Source organism: Palaemon carinicauda, chromosome 38, assembly GCF_036898095.1.
Source record: "Palaemon carinicauda isolate YSFRI2023 chromosome 38, ASM3689809v2, whole genome shotgun sequence".
NCBI lineage: Eukaryota > Metazoa > Arthropoda > Malacostraca > Decapoda > Palaemonidae > Palaemon > Palaemon carinicauda.
The window spans coordinates 56,647,414-56,661,003 of record NC_090762.1 but is presented as its reverse complement, the minus strand read 5'-3'; the positions used below and the strand labels follow the sequence as shown (position 1 = coordinate 56,661,003).

The following is a 13,590-nucleotide window of genomic DNA, read 5'->3' as shown; positions in this document are numbered from 1 at the left end:
TTTTGGTTATATTTCATATTGCAATGAATAATAACAAATAGTAGTTTCCATATTTAGAATAATATTAAACATGTAACAAAGTAAAAAGTATGACACTTAACATTTCACCACATATGAAATATTTACACAACTATACATTCAAGTGTATTATATCATACCTTCACCCAGGATTCTACGTTCATTATGGCTGTCTGACATGCCCAATGGTATATCAGCTTTAATACTGCAGTTGGCGCAACTTTATCAATCGGTGTTGATCCAAAGATAGAGCCACTGTAAACGGACACATATTTTTTTCCACAACATTCACTAATCCACACATATCCACCACTTGTTGAAAGCACTTTTGGATCAGAGAACATACCCAGCTGAAAAAGACAAGCACATTATTCAGTATGTTATAATATAAATATAGTATGTAATATACATACATACATATACCAAGGCACTTCCCCCAATTTTGGGGGGTAGCCGACATCAACGAAAGAAACAAATAAAAAAAGGGGACCTCTACTCTCTACGTTCCTCCAGCCTAACAAGGGACACAACCGAGTTCAGCTGGTACTGCTAGGGTGCCACAGCCCACCCTCCCACATTATCCACCACAGATGAAGCTTCATAATGCTGAATTCCCTACTGCTGCTACCTCCACGGTCATCTAAGGCATCGGAGGCAGCAACAGGGCCTACCGGAACTGCGTCACAATCGCTCACCATTCATTCCTATTTCTAGCATGCTCTCTTGCCTCTCTCACATCTATCCTCCTATCACCCAGAGCTTTCTTCACACAATCCATCCACCCAAACCTTGGCCTCCTCTTGTACTTCTCGCATCAACTCTTGCATTCATCACCTTCTTTAGCAGACACCAATTTTCCATTCTCTCAACATGGCCAAACCACCTCATCACATTCATATCCACTCTAGCTGCTAACTCATTTCTTACACCCGTTCTCACTCTCACCACTTCGTTCCTAACCCTATCTACTCGAGATACACCAGCCATACTCCTTAGACACTTCATCTCATACACATTCAATTTCTGTCTCTCTGTCACTTTCATTCCCCACAACTCCGATCCATACATCACAGTTGGTACAATCACTTTCTCATATAGAACTCTTTTTACATTCATACCCAACCCTCTATTTTTTACTACTCCCTTAACTACCCCCAACACTTTGCAACCTTCATTCACTCTCTGATGTATATCTGCTTCCACTCCACCATTTGCTGCAACAACAGACCCCAAGTACTTAAACTGATCCACTTCCTCAAGTAACTCTCCACTCAACATGACATTCAACCTTGCACCACCTTCCCTTCTCGTACATCTCATAACCTTACTCTTACCCACATTAACTCTCAACTTCCTTCTCTCACACACTCTTCCAAATTCTGTCACTAATCGACCAAGCTTCTCTTCTGTGTCTGCAACCAGTACAGTATCATCCGCAAACAACAACTGATTTACCTCCCATTCATGGTCATTCTCGTCTACCAGTTTTAATCCTCGTCCAAGCACTCGAGCATTCACCTCTCTCACCACTCCATCAACATACAAGTTAAACAACCACGGTGACATCACACATCCCTGTCTCAGCCCTACTCTCACCGGAAACCAATCACTCACTTCATTTCCTATCCTAACACATGCTTTACTACCTTTGTAGAAACTTTTCACTGCTTGCAACAACTTTTCACCAACTCCATATAACCTCATCACATTCCACATTGCTTCCCTATCAACTCTATCATACGCTTTCTCCAGATCAATAAACGCAACATACACCTCCTTACCTTTTGCTAAATATTTCTCGCATATCTGCCTTACTGTAAAAATCTGATTCATACAACCCCTACCTCTTCTAAAACCACCCTGTATTTCTAAGATTACATTCTCTAATCATTACTCTACTATACACTTTTCCAACTACAATTAACAAACTAATACCTCTTGAATTACAACACTCATGCACATCTCCCTTACCCTTATATAGTGGTACAATACATGCACAAACCCAATCTACTGGTACCATTGACAACACAAAATCACAAATTTTTAAGTAATTTGTATTTTTCCTAACATACTTACCTAGAACTACCTTCTTAGGAGTTACTGGTAACTCTACCTAACCGACCAGATTTTTGTATAGTTTACCCTCTTTCCGTTTTCTACGGGGTCAACCTCAGGCAGTGTGATATGTGCCCTGAGGCGACCCGGGGTCAGGAAGCGTGCTAGCTCAGGTCGTCGAATCGTCACAAAACACATATTAAACAATCTCACCAACCATTCAAGTACAGTCACACCCCTTTCCTTCAACATCTCATCTCTCACACCATCCATACCAGACGCTTTTCCTACTCTCGTTTCATCTAGTGCTCTCCTCACTTCATCTATTGTAATCTCCCTCTCCTTCTCATCTCCCATCACTGGCACCTCAACACCTGCAACAGCAATTATATCTGCCTCCCTATTATCCTCAACATTCAGTAAACTTTCAAAATATTCCACCCATCTTTTCCTTGCCTCCTCTCCTTTTAACAACCTCCCATTTCCATCATTCACTTTCTTCAATTCTTGAGCCAGCCTTCCTTACTCTCTTCACTTCTTTCCAAAACAACTTCTTATTCTCTTCATATGAATGACCCAATCCCTGACCCCACCTCAGGTCAGCAGCCCTCTTTGCCTCACGTACCTTGCGCTTTACTTCCACATTTTTCTCTTCATATTTTTCATACTTCTCTATACTATTACTCTGCAGCTATTCTTCAAAAGCCCTCTTTTTCTCTTCCACTTTTACCTTCACTCCTTCATTCCACCATTCACTGCCCTTCCTCATGCTGCCTTCAACAACCTTCTTGCCCCACACATCACTTGCAATCCCAACAAAATTTTCTTTTACTAACTTCCACTCCTCCTCTAAATTGCCAGTTTCTCTTACTTTCACTTCGTCATATGTCATTTTCAACCTTTCCTGATATTTACTTTTTACCCCCGGGTTTTATTAGCTCTTCAACCCTCAATAGCTCCCTTTTACATTCACCTACTCTATTCCCCCACTCTTTTGCTACAACTAATTTTCCTTCCACCAAAAAATGATCAGACATACCGTTGGCCATACCCCTAAACACGTGCACGTCTTTCAATCTTCCAAACATTCTTTTAGTTATCAACACACAATCCATTAATGCCCTTTCTACTACTCTTCCATTTGCCACTCTTACCCATGTATACTTATTTTTATCTTTCTTTTTGAAAAAGCTATTACTTATCACCATCTCTCGCTCAACACACATCCACCAGTCTCTCACTACTCTCATTTCCACCTGGTACGCCATACTTCCCAATGACACCTTCTACCTCTCCAGCGCCCACTCTAGCATTTAAATCACCCATGACAACTACATAATTCATTCTACCCAGTCCTTCTACACACCTACTTAATTAATTTCAGAACTCATTCCGCTCTTCTTCACTTTTCTCACTACCTGGCCCATACGCACTGACAAACGCCCAACATTCCCTACCCAACCTAACCCTTACCCACATTAACCTAGATGATATCTCCTTCCATTCCATTACTTTACCTGTCATCCATTCACTCAGCAATAAAGCCACACCCTCTCTCGCTTTTCCCCTTTAAATCCCGGACACTCTACCATACATTTCACCAAACATCACTTCACCCTTTCCTTTTATCTTCGTCTCTCACAAGGCCAATACATCCATCCTTCTATTCCTAAACATACTTCCAATTTCACATCTTTTACTCTCTATCGTACTACATCCACGCACATTCAAACACCCCAAAACTAGAATGCGGGGAGCAGTCAATCTCCCCCCAGCTCCATCTCTTTGTTGCTGTCTCACAGGATGTAGATACAGGAGAGGGGGTTCCCAGCCCCCTCGTCCCGTCCCTTTTAGTCGCCTCTTGCGACACGCAGGGATAACGTTGGCGCTATTTTAATTTTTATATGTTCCCGCGGACATATGTATTATTTCATTACATGTTTCTGTTAACTCATAATTCGTATATTTGTAAGTGTAAGAAAACACATATATTTTGGCGGGCAATTCAATCTGATTTGGAGCCAGCGCCATCCTACCTTTCCGTCCGCACCTTGTAATATACTCCCACGCACATTTGAATAAAGTATCAGTTGAATTTGGTGACGCTTGTCTCACTGTCCTTATATCTGCCTCCCTATTATCCTCAACATTCAGTAAACTTTCAAAATATTCCGCCCATCTTTTCCTTGCCTCCTCCCCTTTTAACAACCTCCCATTTCCATCTTTCACTGTCTCTTCAATTCTTGAGCCGGCCTTCCTTACTCTCTTCACTTCTTTCCAAAACTTCTTATTCTCTTCATATGAATGACCCAATCCCTGACCCCACCTCAGGTTAGCTGCCCTCTTTCCCTCACGTACCTTGCGCTTTACTTCCACATTTTTCTCTTCATATTTTTCATACTTCTCTACACTATTACTCTGCAGCCATTCTTCAAAAGCCCTCTTTTTCTCTTCCACTTTTACCTTCACTCCTTCATTCCACCATTCACTGCCCTTCCTCATGCTGCCTCTAACAACCTTCTTGCCACACATAGTTGATCTTGGTGACGCTTGTCTCACTGTCTTTACAACTGATACTTTATTCAAAATGTGCATGGGAGTATATTACAAGGTGCGGACGGAAAGGTAGGATGGCGCTGGCGCCAAATCAGATTGAATTGCCCGCCAAAATATATGTGTTTTCTTACACTTACAAATATACGAATTATGAGTTAATAGAAACATGTAATTTGACAACTGTATTTGCAATATCATAGTAGGGGATTCAGCATTATGAAGCTTCATCTGGGGTGGATAATGTGGGAGGCTGGGCTGTGGCACCCTAGCAGTACCAGCTGAACTCGGTTTAGTCCCTTGTTAGGCTGGAGGAATGTAGAGAGTAGAGGTCCCCTTTTTTGTTTTGTTTCATTTGTTCATGTCGGCTACCCCCCCAAAATTGGGGGAAGTGCCTTGGTATATGTATGTATGTATTTGCAATATCTAAAAATTATAGAAACTTAGAAAAAAGTTTGAATAAAAGTTAATGGCAAACAGCATAATTTTATATTCAGAGGAATTATTTCAGTGCTTACCTGAGAATCATGTGTTATTAATTCTTTCAATGATAAAGTTTGTCCGTGAAAACAAAAGAAAAATATCAAATTTTAAAATTTAATGTGTTCGGGATGAAGTGTCTGAGGAGTATGGCTGATGTATCTAGATTAGATAGGGTTAGGAACGAAGTAGTGAGGGTGAGAACGGGTGTAAGAAATTATTTGGCAGCTAGAGTGGATATGAATGTGTTGAGGTAGTTTGGCCATGTTGAAAGAATGGAAAGTGGCTGTCTGCTAAAGAAGGTGACGAATGCAAGAATTGATGGGAGAAGTACAAGAGGAATGCCAAGGTTTGAGTGGATGGATGGAGTGAAAAGAGTTCTGGGTGGTAATAGTAGGATAGCTGTGAGAGGCAAGAAAGTGTGCTAGAAATAGGAATGAATGACAAGCAATTGAGACAGTTCTGGTAGACCCTTGTGCACCTCATAATCTTGCTCTTACCTACATTTACTCGCAACTTCTTCTCTCACATACCCTTCCAAACTCTGTCTCTAATTGACAGAGCTTCTCCTCCAAGTTCTGCAACCAATTCAGTATCATTCACAAACAGCAACTAATTCACTTTCCACTCAGGATCACTTTCATCTATCAGTTCCAATCCTCGACAAAGCATTCACCTCTCTCTCCAACAGCAAACAAATTAAACAACCATAGTGACATCACATATCCCTGTCTCAGCCCCACTCTCACTGGAAACCACTCACTCACTACATTCCCTATCCTAATACACACTTTACTGCCTATATATAAACTCAACACTGGTTGCAACAACCTTCCACCAATTCCATATAACCTCATAACATTCCACATCGCATCCCTATCAACTCTATCAAAAGCTTTATCCAGATCCAATGCAAAATATACCTTGTTACCTTTTGCTAAATATTTCTCACATATCTGCCTAACTATAAAATTGATCTATACGTCACCTACCTATTCTAAAGCCACCTTGCACCTCTAATATTGCATCCTACATTTCATCCTTAATCCTATTAATTAACACTACCATGTACTTTTCCAACCACACACCATAAACACCCCTAAAATTACAACACTCATGCACATCATCTTTACCTTCGTATAGTGGAACAATACTCTTACATATACCAAGTCAACTGGCACTATTGAATGGGGGGGGGGAGAAAGACATCCAATGGTTTAAGGTCATACAATAGGCAGACAAGATACAGAACTTACAAAATGCAGATACAGAAGAAAGGCCCAGTGTTGACATAAGGAACACGATAAAATAACTGAAATTTTATGTAAAAATCAATACTGACCTTCAGTTTGAAAGGCATCTGGCTAGGTTGGAGCTTGTGTAGTGAGCAGAATTGTGAAGTTCTTATCAAACCCTCACTAAGGAGCCATTCAACAAACTCCTGAGCAGATTTCAACAGGACTGACTTAACTTTCGCATCTGAATAAATAATAAGTCATGTCAAACACACAAGTTACATGATTAAAAATATTTTAAATGTGATTTCAAATACTCTACTTATAAGCTACCATTGCTTTTCTTTCAATGGAATGAACAAAGAAACACTCAATATAATGAGGGCTGCTTCCCATCTACCAAAGGTAATTCAACCAACTATATATCACTATCTTGAGAACTTAAAACCTTATTCAAACTGATAGTAAATTTCGGATAAATTTCAATCTATGCTTCTTACTGCATATATCACAAAAAAAAAAAAAACATTATGAAAACAAAATACTATTACTAATTGTAAAAAGACCATCAGACAATATAGGACAGTCCAGAAATATATCTTATTAATTGTAATGATGCAACAAACTTATATGATTTGTCTATTTGACCTCAAGACAAGTGGTTACCCCTAGCTTCACCCCGTCTATTCTGTATGAGCAATTAAAATCTACAATGTACTGTATATAGGTGTATCAACTAAACATGAAAATTTAGAATATTTTCAAGACTCATGCTTCAAACTTACCCAAGTCTTTACGCTGAGCCATTGCTACAGAGGGGGGAAGATTATTCTTTGGTCGACACACTATATTAAGAAGAGGGAATCCTTTTGCCGTTACAGTATTTCTGCTGCTGGCGCTAGACGTAGAAGTAGATGCATTGGGCTGCTGAAAGATATGCCACATTAAAATAAATGTAGTTAGACCAGGATCTAGATTCTGCACATCTACATTCCTACCCAATAAGGTCTGGGTTAGAATTCATACTGAATAATTGACTTCACTTTCAGGTTTGGTAGTTGCATGAATTTAAATGATACTATTGCCAATGTCATTCCATGCATTTGAAAAGGCATATTGAAGTCCACTAGCAATAATGTCCGGAACACGAGTTCTTTTAGTTTTCTTCCATTAGCATTAACCCTTTATTCTTTGGAGAAGAAACACTTGAAGGACTACTAGTCCGGGATACTGTCAAGAAGTGATAAAAGCCCTAGAGTGAACCTGAACATTACTGTACTTCTTAAAATGTTATTTTTATAATAAAATAAATTTTTTAATATACTTACCCGGTGATTATATAAGCTGCAACTCTGTTGCTCGACAGAAAACTCTACGTAAAAAATCCGCCAGCGATCGCTATACAGGTAGGGGGTGTACTTCAACAGCGCCATCTGTCGTGCAGGTACTCAGTACTCAATGTAAACACAGAACTCAATTTTCTCCTCGGTCCACTGGGTCTCTATTGGGGAGGAAGGGAGGGTCCTTTAATATATAATCACCGGGTAAGTATATTCAAAAATTTATTTTATTATAAAAATAACATTTTTCAATATTAAACTTAGCCGGTGATTATATAAGCTGAATCACACCCAGGGGGGTGGGTAGAGACCAGCAATAATTGTTTACATTATTATGAGCTAAGGATTTTTTATTTCATTTTAGCAGTTATTCAAAATAACAAACATAAAATAAATAAGTACCTGGTAAGGAAGTCGACTTAAACAATTACTCTGCCTTTTTAAGTACGTCTTCCTTACGGAGCCTCGCGATCCTCTTAGGATGCTGAGCGACCCCTAGGAGCTGAAGTATCAAGGGTTGCAACCCATACAACAGGACCTCATCAAAACCTCTAATCTAGGCGCTTCTCAAGAAATGACTTTGACCACCCGCCAAATCAAGTAGGATGCGAAAGGCTTCTTAGCCTTCCGGACAACCCAAAAACAATAATAAAACATTTCAAGAGAAAGATTAAAAAGGTTATGGAATTAGGGAATTGTAGTGGTTGAGCCCTCACCCACTACTGCACTCGTTGCTACGAATGGTCCCAGAGTGTAGCAGTTCTCGTAAAGAGACTGGACATTCTTAAGATAAAAAAGACGCGAACACTGACTTGCTTTTCCAATAGGTTGCGTCGATTATACTTTGCAGAGATCTATTTTGTTTAAAGGCCACGGAAGTTGCGACAGCTCTAACTTCGTGTGTCCTTACCTTCAGCAAAGCTTGGTCTTCCTCATTCAGATGGGAATGAGCTTCTCGTATTAACAGTCTGATAAAATAGGATAAAGCATTCTTTGACATAGGCAAAGATGGTTTCTTAACTGAACACCATAAAGCTTCAGACGGGCCTCGTAAAGGTTTAGTTCGTTTTAAATAGAACTTAAGAGCTCTTACAGGGCATAAGACTCTTTCTAGTTCATTTCCAACCATACGATAAGTTTGGAATATCGAACGATATTGGCCAAGGCCGAGAAGGCAGCTCGTTTTTGGCTAGAAAACCAAGTTGTAGAACATGTAGCCGTTTCGGATGAGAATCCGATGTTCTTGCTGAAGGCATGAATCTCACTGACTCTTTTAGCTGTGGCTAAGCATACCAGGAAAAGTGTCTTTAAGGTGAGATCTTTCAGGGAGGCTGATTGTAGCGGTTCGAACCTGTCTGACATAAGGAATCTTAGTACCACGTCTAAATTCCAACCAGGTGTAACCAAACGACGCTCCTTCGTGGTCTCAAAAGACTTAAGGAGGTCCTGTAGATCTTTATTGTTGGAAAGATCTAAGCCTCTGTGACGGAAGACTGATGCCAACATGCTTCTGTAACCCTTGATAGTGGGAGCTGAAAGAGATCGTTCTTTCCTCAGATATAAGAGGAAGTCAGCTATTTGAGTTACAGAGGTACTGGTCGAGGAAACGGATACTGACTTGCACCAGTTTCGGAAGATTTCCCACTTCGATTGGTAGACTCTAAGGGTGGATGTTCTCCTTGCTCTAGCAATCGCTCTGGCTGCCTCCTTCGAAAAGCCTCTAGCTCTCGAGAGTCTTTCGATAGTCTGAAGGCAGTCAGACGAAGAGCGTGGAGGCCTTGGTGTACCTTCTTTACGTGTGGCTGACGTAGAAGGTCCACCCTTAGGGGAAGTGTTCTGGGAACGTCTACTAGCCATCGAAGTACCTCGGTGAACCATTCTCTCGCGGGCCAGAGGGAAGCAACTAGCGTCAACCTTGTCCCTTCGTGAGAGGCGAACTTCTGCAGTACCTTGTTGACAATCTTGAACGGAGGGAATGCATATAGATCTAGATGTGACCAATCTAGGAGAAAGGCATCTATATGAACTGCTACTGGGTCCGGGATTGGTGAGCAAAATATTGGGAGCCTCTTGGTCATCGAGGTTGCGAAGAGATCTATGGTTGGCTGGCCTCAGGTGGCCCAAAGTCTCTTGCATACATCCTTGTGGAGGGTCCATTCTGTTGGAATTATTTGTCCCTTCCGACTGAGACAATCTGCCATGACATTCAAGTTGCCTTGGATGAACCTCGTTACTAGTGATATGTCTAGACCTTTTGACCAGGTGAGGAGGTCCCTTGCGATCTCGTACAACGTCAGAGAGTAGGTCCCTCCTTGCTTGGAGATGTACGCCAAAGCCGTGGTGTTGTCCGAGTTCACCTCCACCACTTTGCCTTGAAGGAGAGACCTGAAGCTTTTCCAGGCCAGACGTACTGCCAGTAGCTCCTTGCAGTTGAAATGCATTGTCCTTTGACTCGAGTTCCATAATCCCGAGCATTCCCGACCGTCTAATGTCGCACCCCAGCCTACGTCCGATGCGTTTGAGAAGAGAACGTGGTTGGGAGTCTGAACAGTCAGGGGAAGACCCTCTCTTAGGTTGATATAGTCCTTTCACCAAGTCAGACAAGACTTTATCTTTTCGGAAACCGGGATCGAGACCGCTTCTAGCGTCTTGTCCTTTTCCAGTGAAAAGCTAGATGGTATAGAAGAGGACGGAGGTGTAGTCTTCCTAGTGACACAAATTGATCCACGGATGACAGCGTCCCTACCAGACTCATCCACAGCCTGACTGAGCAGCGTTCCTTCTTCAGCATCTTCTGGATGGATAGCAGGGCTGGGGGCTGATCGTCTTGTTCAGCAACGTCCTCATCAGAGGGTTCCTCATCCGAAACTGATGAGGAAACGGCAACGGAGTGGGCAACCTCTGACTCGCTGAATCCCGTCGCACTGGTGGATGCGTGACGGAGCCGGACGCAATATCATGGCACTGCTGCACAGTCTGTGAACTGTCAACAACCATGGGTGCGCGAGGAAGTACAGCGTCAACCCGAAACTGTCTAGACCGTCTGGGTTGTGCAGTCAACACCCTACGGGGTTGCTGAGGTTGACGCACTGCGTCACAACAAGTCACCTCTGCTGGTTGTTGAACGTCCTGAACGTCAACAACCACCTCCGAGCGTCGCTTAACGTCAACGTGCGGCTGGCAACCCACACTGGGTCGCATCGGTGGAGGAACCACCTCAACTGGCAGACGCGAGTAGGTTACCTCAGCGTCAACAGGGCGCACAACCGACCGGTTGGAAGGTTGTTGGCCAGAAGGAGGAACCACCTCAACTGGCAGACGCGAGTAGGTTACCTCAGCGTCAACAGGGCGCACAACCGACCGGTTGGAAGGTTGTTGGCCAGAAGGTTCTTCTCCGCATTTAAGTCCTCTATCAAGGACGCAAGCTTGGACTGCATGTCTTGCAGCAAAGCCCATTTAGGGTCTACGGGAGCAGGTGTGGCAACAGACGGGGTTAGCGACTGAGGCGGAACCGTTTACCATCCCTGAAAGCCTTGTTAGGTGTGACATAATAGTACAGCAAAACTTCAAAGGCTACGACAAAAGCTGAGAAGTTGACCTGTAAACAACTTGGAGCGTCTCCTGGCTAGGCGCCAGGGAGAGTCTACCAGAATTGAGAAGTCTATCTGGGCAGAGGCATGAACTCCCAAGCCGAGAACTTCTCTCGTGTCATATCAGACTCTCGCTCTATAAGCCAGTTTAAAAGAAAGGAAATCAAAGGCTGTATCCCCCAAACTCCTCCTGGTGAAAAAACCAGTCGCCTAGCCAACGTAACGCTCTCTAGGAGAGCGAGAGAGCACTAGCTTAAAAACAACGGCTTCGAAGTAGCTAGGCCTAGTGTAAGTTCTGACGTTTAGGCGAACGAGGAGCAGCAGTTACAAAATCCGGACGAAGATCCTTAAAAAAATCATCATGATTTAATTAAAGTCCATAGGAGGCTAAGCAGCTTAAGGCTCCTCTCCATCTGACAGTCCTCAAGGGAATATCAGTAGGAGGGAGAACAGCAACTTCCTCATCTACAGGAACCTTGTCCGATAAAAGCTGAGTCTCTCACTGGTGCATTAGTAGCGGACCAGAACGCAACGTCATGTAACTGCTTGACAGTCTGTGAACTGTCAACAACTGAACTGTCAACCACAACAGGTGCGTGAGGACGTACAGCGTCCACTCGAGACTGCTTTGACTGTCTAGACTGAGCAGTCAAAACAACTCTAGAATGCGGAGGTTGACGCACCGCGTCAAAACAAAACAATTTAGACTGTTGTTGTACCTCGCGAACGTCAACGGAAGGTCCCGTGCGTCGCTGAACGTCAACATGCGGCTGGCAGGGTACACTGGAACGCATGGGTGGCGGGACTCTCTCAGCTGGAGTGCGGCAGAAGGTCGCCTCAGCGTCCACAGGACGCACAACCGTGGTTGGTTGTAGGCTAGAGGTTGGTGCAGTGTCAACCTTCTCCACACGAAAGTCCTGCATCAATGACGTTAACTGAGACTGCATGGTCTGCAGCAAAGACCACTTAGGGTCTACAGGAGCAGGTGCGGCAACAGACGGTGTGACTGCCTGATGCGGTACCGCTTTGCCTCTCTTAGGAGGTGAGCAGTCGTCGGAAGACTGCAGCGAGTCCGAACTGACCCAGTGGCTACAACTGGGCCGTTGGACTTGCGCGGAAGGGACCGACTTGCGCTTAATAAGCCGCGAGACCTTGGTCCATGGTTTCTTACGAGAAACCTCTTCCGCAGACGAGGAATAAATAGGCTCTCTCGTCTTTGTGTGGGTGGGGCGATCTTGGGTAGATACGCCCGAAACCACGGAGGGAAACGTCTGTTCGTTGATCAAGGCCTCTCGAACCCATAAGTCGTTCGACATTACTTCTCCCCTGGGCTTGGGAGCTTGCAAGAGGTCCCGGACTAGGTGAACGACAGGCACGAACAGACGAACCCTCGGACGCAACACTGTAACACTTTGCGCATATCACTTTATCGATTTTCTGTTTTGCACTTATTTCACTGAAATCGAAACTTTTACTGATTTCTACCTGAAACACGCAATTCTACCCTTCATTAAAAGGTAGTAATTGCGAAATCAGTCGTATAATGCAGCTCATTAATACCAGCAAAAAACAGAAAACATATATTAAGATAAAAAATTCAGTGGCTGGGAAAGAGACTAAACACTAGTTCATATAAACTACGTTTTCAATCTCTCACCGCACATAGCCTGGGGACGAGAATAAAAACCTAAAAACGTTTTACTTTCCTCCCCGTACAGAGACTAGGGACGAGAGTAACACGAGAACAACGTTACCCGCTTGAACGGAACGTTTCTCTCCTCTCTCTCCCTCCGTCTCTATCTCTCTCTCTCTTTCTCTCTTGATTTCGCACCTAAGAGAAGAGCCCAATTATATATCGTCAAAAAAAACATGTTATTTGACTAAAGGAAAAAACTGAAAGGTTTTCCAAATAAAAAGTTCCTTTAAATTAGAATTTAAAACATTTAAGCTAAGAAAGAATGAACAAAACGTCAGAATCGATTTACTCTTACTGCAAAGTGAAACCGTGATACACTCTCTCTCTATCGTAACGATAGAGCGTATGTTGAACGTCCTGAACGTCAACAACTGCGTAGCCTAAAAAACTAAACGTTAGGTCATCTTTGAAAACAGTACGAAGACTATCAAAGAAATTCTTTCATAAAACATTACATTTAAAAAGTTTTAAATTCTTTAAAGGCTAAATACGATATAACGGGCTCAACGTTGATTAACTTCGGTTCCAAGTTAGGACCGCCTACTATCAGGAAAGGTCGCATATAAACAAAACATTAAAATTTATTTTTATATGTTTATAATAAATGGAAAGTTAATCGAAGA

The 13,590-nt window shown here is 42.7% G+C and overlaps 1 protein-coding gene across 1 annotated transcript in view; it reads right to left on the bottom strand.

Moving 5' to 3' along the window:
• LOC137630647 (uncharacterized) overlaps nt 1-13,590 on the bottom strand; it is a 185,887-nt gene that overhangs the window by 82,199 nt on the left and 90,098 nt on the right. The window contains 3 exon segments of the mRNA XM_068362262.1: nt 159-368; nt 6,449-6,585; nt 7,127-7,265. Of these exon segments, the coding sequence (XP_068218363.1) occupies nt 159-368; nt 6,449-6,585; nt 7,127-7,265 (486 nt within the window).